The sequence below is a fragment of the Marmota marmota genome, unplaced genomic scaffold (genome assembly GCF_001458135.2).
Source record: "Marmota marmota marmota unplaced genomic scaffold, marMar, whole genome shotgun sequence".
NCBI classification, from domain to species: Eukaryota; Metazoa; Chordata; class Mammalia; order Rodentia; family Sciuridae; genus Marmota; species Marmota marmota.
The window spans coordinates 11,096,574-11,102,274 of NW_025999991.1; the positions used below are offsets into that span (position 1 = coordinate 11,096,574).

The 5,701-nt window shown below is 55.5% G+C and overlaps 1 protein-coding gene and 1 long non-coding RNA gene across 8 annotated transcripts in view; one reads left to right on the forward strand and one right to left on the reverse strand.

Annotated features, from left to right (window-relative positions):
- Nucleotides 1-3,356, reverse strand: part of LOC125617863 — a 9,764-nt gene extending 6,408 nt beyond the window's left edge. Inside the window, exon 1 of the long non-coding RNA XR_007348984.1 lies at nucleotides 3,211-3,356. This is a non-coding gene — a long non-coding RNA (uncharacterized LOC125617863). The remainder of the gene's footprint in view (nucleotides 1-3,210) is intronic.
- The window catches only part of Ctdp1 (CTD phosphatase subunit 1), a 45,450-nt gene extending 40,862 nt beyond the window's left edge, over nucleotides 1-4,588 (forward strand). For 4 of the 7 annotated variants that reach the window (XM_015499600.2, XM_048806685.1, XM_015499602.2 and 1 more), the window contains one exon: nucleotides 1,496-2,239. In XM_015499600.2, the coding sequence (XP_015355086.1) occupies nucleotides 1,496-1,515 (20 nt within the window). In that variant the 3' untranslated portion in view covers nucleotides 1,516-2,239. Of the gene's footprint in view, nucleotides 1-1,495; nucleotides 2,240-4,303 lie in introns of those variants that run through there. The other 3 variants (XM_048806684.1, XM_048806683.1, XM_048806686.1) reach the window with 1 other exon arrangement.
- Nucleotides 4,589-5,701: the final 1,113 nt, after the last annotated feature.

Genomic DNA, 5,701 nt, shown 5'->3' on the forward strand with positions numbered 1-5,701 from the left:
CCGGTTGCCCCTGTCCCACCCGACCTGGCTCCTCAGCGGACGGGGGGGGGGGGGGGGTTGACACCGCAGTTGCAGTTTTACTTTGCACTGAGGATTCAGGATGGCTTTAGAACCCGAGACCAGAGGCAGGGAGTGCCCTGTGGGACTGGGCCACTGGCGGGCCCCCTGTGTGCAGGAGTGAGCTCGCTGTGCTGGGCCTGTGCCTCCCAGATGTGGGGATCTCGCCCTTTCAGCAGGAGTGGGAAAGCAGTGCTCTCTGGTTTCACTGATCCTGTTATGGGGTATGACACCAAAAGCAGATGGCATCTCTGTTTGAAACGAAGTAAAACGTCTTCAAGGTCTTGCAGGGGCTCTGCTGTTTGTGCTGTGTGGCACGTTCCTTGGCTGCAGCGCCCTCTCAGGGAGGCCAGAGCACAGTGCCTGCAGGAGACCCTGCGAGCAGCTGGCATGGCCCAGTTACCCCCTCATCGTGGGGTGAAATCATGGTGCACGTAGCTGGGGCCCCGGAGCCTGCAGGACTGTGGGAAGAGGGTGTCTGTCTACGGCTCGGGCTGGCTCTTCAGGGATCACTGCCTAGGAAATATCTTGGGTGTCATCTGCAAGTTCTACTGAACAGGGTTGATCTGCAGTGCTCAGTTAAAATAAAACAACCCCCTAATGGCCCTGCTGTCCCCTGGTGCTGCTGATGCCTGAGGCACTCGTCGGGGGTGGTTTTAGCAGCTGCCCCAGGAGGTGAGTCTTGGGGAAAGGCGATGGGTATGGTGTCAGCCTCCTGTGCTGCTGGCCCAGAGCGGGCAGCTATGCTGCCCTGTGGTAGGGGGCTTTCCTCTGGTGGTGCCCTGTGGACATGCTGCTCTCATTCATGCTGACCCCAGACTGCCAGCTGAGCTGTGGGCCGTGGGTAGGGGTTTGCATCCCTGTGTGGGTGGGGAATGGTCAGCCCTGCCTGGCGCAGCGTGCTGTGGACGAGGGGTTGCTGACAGAGGTGGCAGAGCACGTGCAGGCACCTCCGCAGGACGCCACTGTACGGGGCTCTTTTCTCTTGTTCACCCTGACAAGCCATGCCACCTGGCTCCTGGGCAGCTGCAAGGCCCTGCTCAGACACCTCCTCCCCCTGCAGCCTGGGAGCTGTCCCAGATCCCTGTCAGGGGCTGCCCTGCACAGCCAGGCCAGCCCATGGTCCTCCGCCCACTGCTGTCTGAAGTCCCTTTGGGGAGGTACAAAGGCCCAGCCTGAGAGTCAGCTGTCCTGACGGGTGTCGGAGGCTCGGGTCCTCTGCTCACACACACACCTCCAGACGCAGGCCCAGCCCAGGGCTGATCCCATGTGGACACCCAAGCGCCTCAACCACGGAGTGGGTGCCTCAGGGTCTGTGGCCGTGCCGTGGAGCTGGCTAGCCCTCGCGTGTGCGGGTGCAGACTGCAGACGGGCAGCGCCGGCTGCATGCCTGCCCATGGCCTGGGTCTCACCGCAGTTCTGCTCCCCTTCTCTTCAGAGGCCACAAGAGAAAGCTGAATGAGGAGGACGCTGCCAGCGAGTCCAGCAAGGAGTCCAGCAATGAGGACGAGGAGGGCAGCAGCTCCGAGGCGGACGAGATGGCAGCGGCACTCGAGGCAGAGCTGAATGAGCTGATGTGACGGGCCGCCCCGCCCCAGCCCCGCCCCACTCAGGTCCCTTCTCCAGAGAGACGTATATTTTGCAGAGCTCTGCATCCAGAAACACATTATTTTGCAGAAACAGGTGTTTTTAAGAAGTTTCACTATAGGAAAGTCTACTTTTTTACGTGACGGAGTGCTGCGGGGCGCTGCGGGGCTGTGCCAAAGAGCTCAGCAGAGCCGCGTTGTCGTGCAGCGGCAGTCGGTGGCCGTCACACCGTAGGGTGGGCTTGGGGGTCCCCCTGTGTGCCCCAGCACATCACTTAGGGGCACCCGAGGAGACTGGGTGACCGTGTACAGGAGCCTGGTGTCTGGTGCTTCTCCACCGGAGCTGTCAGAACGCCAAAGGCTGAGCGGACAGAGCAGCACGCTGCGTGCAGAGGTCACGGGCCTGAGCCCCAGCCAGCCTCGGAGGCCCGGAGACGGGGCTGCCCTGCTCGCCGAGGGCGTCGTGATGAGAGGACCTCCCTTTTCCTGGGTGGCCTTGTGCTTCTTTGAGAGATCTGATGCAGAGTTTTTGTATACCGATTTCATATCTGACCCACCAAACAGATTCTTTCATTTAATAAAAATCCTTTTTGTACGTCCTGTTCTCTCTCTGGTGCATTTTGGCAGAGAGCAGCCCCCTGCTCTGCCTCCTTTCTTGGCCGGGTCCCAGTTCTTAGGCTGGGCGCTCTGCTGGGGCGGTGGCGTCTCTGAACGGCTTCTCGTGGGAGCTTGCTCAGTAGAAAACACAGCACTGGAGATTTGTTCCAGAGGTACCCGGGCCTCGCGAGCGTAGCCAGGAGATCGACGAGGTCTCAAGCCACTCTGTGGCTCTTGCTCTTGCCATTATCTGGGGGAATTTTTTAAAAGATTGCACCATGACATTAGCAACCACGGAGTCCTTGTGGCTTGATCGGTAGCTTGACGGAAACGAGTCACGGGCCGTCTGAAGTGACTGGCCGACCTGGCACTCCAGGCCACGGCCTTGTCCTCGGGATCCCCGGACAGCGCGCTTGATGCGGAGTTCAGGAAGGTTCTGGCCCCCTTCAGCTGGCATCCCAAGAGCTTGGTGCCTCCAGCTTTAGGAGCCCAAGGTCTGCTCACCTTGGACAGAGCAGGAAGCGATCCCGAGTGGACGTCGGCTCCAGGATGCCGCGGGCTTTCCCTGATACGTGGTGTGGCAGTCCTCTGTCACCAGCTTCAGGTCAGCAGCACCACTGACCTGTACCCTGTTTTCTGGGTTATTTGCCAAATTAAAAGTGCAGCATTGGGGGCTGGGCTGGGGCTCAGTGGCAGAGCGCTTGCCTGGCACGTGCGAGGCACTGGGTTTGGTCCTCAGCACCACGCAAAATAAATAAATAAAGTGAAGGTACTGTGTCCAACTACAACTAAAAAATATTAAAAAAAAAAAAAAAAAAAGTGAAGTGTTGGGCTAAGCTGTGTACTCTTGACCTGCAGGTAACTCCAATAGGCTCATCTTCACGTACTGACTCACATTTCTGAGAGGTGAGGAGCACCTCAGGCACAGCCAGATCTAGGGGTTCCCAGAGGCTCGGCCACGGTTTGTAACTCTTCCATCCGTTGTTGGATCTGATCCGTCACGTTCTGTTGATCTTTTGCACCTGTGTTCCTGAGGGTGTTAGTCTGTGGTTTTCCTGTAAAGTGGTCTGGGTGCTGGGACGACGCGGGCCAGGTGAGTGTGTCAGGAAGTCGTCCGTCAGCCCTGTCTTCTGGAGGGGACGCGGAGCATTGGTGTGGCTCCCTCCTCAGATGCCTGTCACCCGCGAGCCCCTCCGGGACAGCTGCTTCCGTTTTGGAAGGGTGTCTTTGATGGACACAGACAGTCAGCTGCCGAGTATGTGTTTTGACCCTTGTGTCTCAGAGAACTGGGGCACACCGTCGAGGTCTTGGTTGTCTGGGCAGAGCCATTCACAGTATCCCTTCGGGGTCCTCTAATGTCCGTGGGCTCTCGGTTGGTGTCCCCTCCATTTTTCATAGCGTGCCCCCTGGAAGCATCTCAAATTTCTTCATGTTTTGAGAGAATCAGCTTTTGGTTTCCTTCATTTTCGTCTGTTCATTTCCTATTTTTAATTCCGTTGACTCTACTTTAATATTTATTATTTCTTCTGTTTACTTTGCGACGAATCGTTGTTCTGTTTCCTAAAGTGGAAGCTTAGACCCTTGGGCTTTCATTTTTGTTCTTCTCTAACACGCACTTCCTGCTCCCAGCCACCCTCTAACGCTTTTGCCTTTGCTGCATCCTACAAGTTTTGATAAAAGTCTTTCTTTTTCATCTAGTCAAATGTTTTTTTAGTGTTTCTGAGAGCTCCCTGTGGTTGAGTCTCTGTTTTGGAACTCTCCGGCTGTCTTTGTCCCTGTCTCTGCTGTCCTCCCTGTGGCCTGGGCATCCTGCTCCTGGTGAGGCATCTGCCACTGTCCTCGCTGTCAGCTGTTAGCTGTGGGCTCTCTTCCTCCTCACAGTTCTTGACGCTGCCTCCTGGTCTGGTGCTGTCACACCTTCGTCTGAGCAAGGACACGGGAGGGGAGGGTTTCCACCCCACTGTACAGGTTCTCTCCAGCACTCCTCTCTTCACGCAGCTCCGACTCTCTGAACTGTGTCCTTTTCTTTCTCTCTGAAGAATCTGAGTGAACATCTCTTGCAGGCAGTCTACCGGCCTCACGTTTCCTCAACAGCTGTTTGCCCCGGGAGACCAACTTGGATTCACTCTGAAGGGTGCTTCATAGACGCAGAGCTCCAGTGAGTTGTGTTCCTCAGCAACACCTGTTACTCCACCCTCTCCCGGCTCCCGAGTTTCTGACGAGAAGCTGATGCTATTCCTGGTGCTGCCCTGACTGCCTTCCTTAGTCTTCATACAAGAACTGATTTATGAAACGTGCTCTTTAAAGAATAAAAGCAAAATACTATTTATAATATAATTATTTTATAATTGATTTTCTATACATTATGTAGTTGTATTTAAAGCATTTTAGTCATATTTTAATTGTTAATAAAATTATTAGTAAATATTAATAAAATGAAGATGGGTGAGATCACACCACGGGTGAAAATGTTGGCAAAGCCCTGGTGGAAAGAGTACAGCACTTCATCAGAGTTAAAAAACATAATAATCGTAACCCTACGATATATCCAGGGGAACCCCAGAGACCCTCCTGAGACCCCCACACCCAGGGGAACCCCAGAGACCCTCCTGAGACCCCCACACCCAGGGGAACCACAGAGACCCTCCTGAGACCCCCACACCCAGGGGAACCACAGAGACCCTCCTGAGACCCCCACACCCAGGGGAACCACAGGAAACTTGCACAGTCCCGTCAGCGTCGATTATTACAGAGGAAAGGCAGCAGCAGCCGAGAAGCCACTGGGGAGGCCCAGGTGGGGGAAGCCCCTGCCCCTGTTGCCAACTCAATCTTTGTTCCCATGCCAATCCAATTAAATATAGGGTTTTGATTTAAAAAAAAATGAGGTTGGTTTATTGCTTTGCTAGCAAAGGAGGAACATGGGGACTCCTGTCCCAGGGGCTGTGATTCTTTCCGCCAACTGAACTGCTAAGAGGTGACTCAAAGGCTGCANCAGCAGTCCCCTGGTACCAGCCGGAGTGGCACTGGGCTAAGCCCCAGGGGAAGCCTCCGTGGGGTCAACAGTGTACACTGTGTTCTCCGAGCACAGCTGGTGTTTTGGAAGAGTCAGGGAGGAAGGGAAGAGGAAGCCAAAGCTCCGGCCCCACACCCACCACGGGAAGTGGGCAGGCTTAGCGGGGACTGGAGGTCCCCGCAGGTCCTGGGAAGATGCATCTGGTCATCCAAGCTGCCTTGGTCTCCAGGGACAGTCAGGTTGCCGCTGCTTAGCTGTGTGCACGATTAGGCTGACGTCCTGGTCCATCCCTCCCCCAGTCCTGGACCCACTGTCACAAGCATGACAATAAGTCACAATGGCAAAGCAGCAAGGAACTCAGTCAAGGTCAGAAGAGACAAGTTCAGGAAATGGGCTTCTCTTGCTTTCAACTGGGACACACACAGCCCCAGAACTCCAGGCCTTGGGT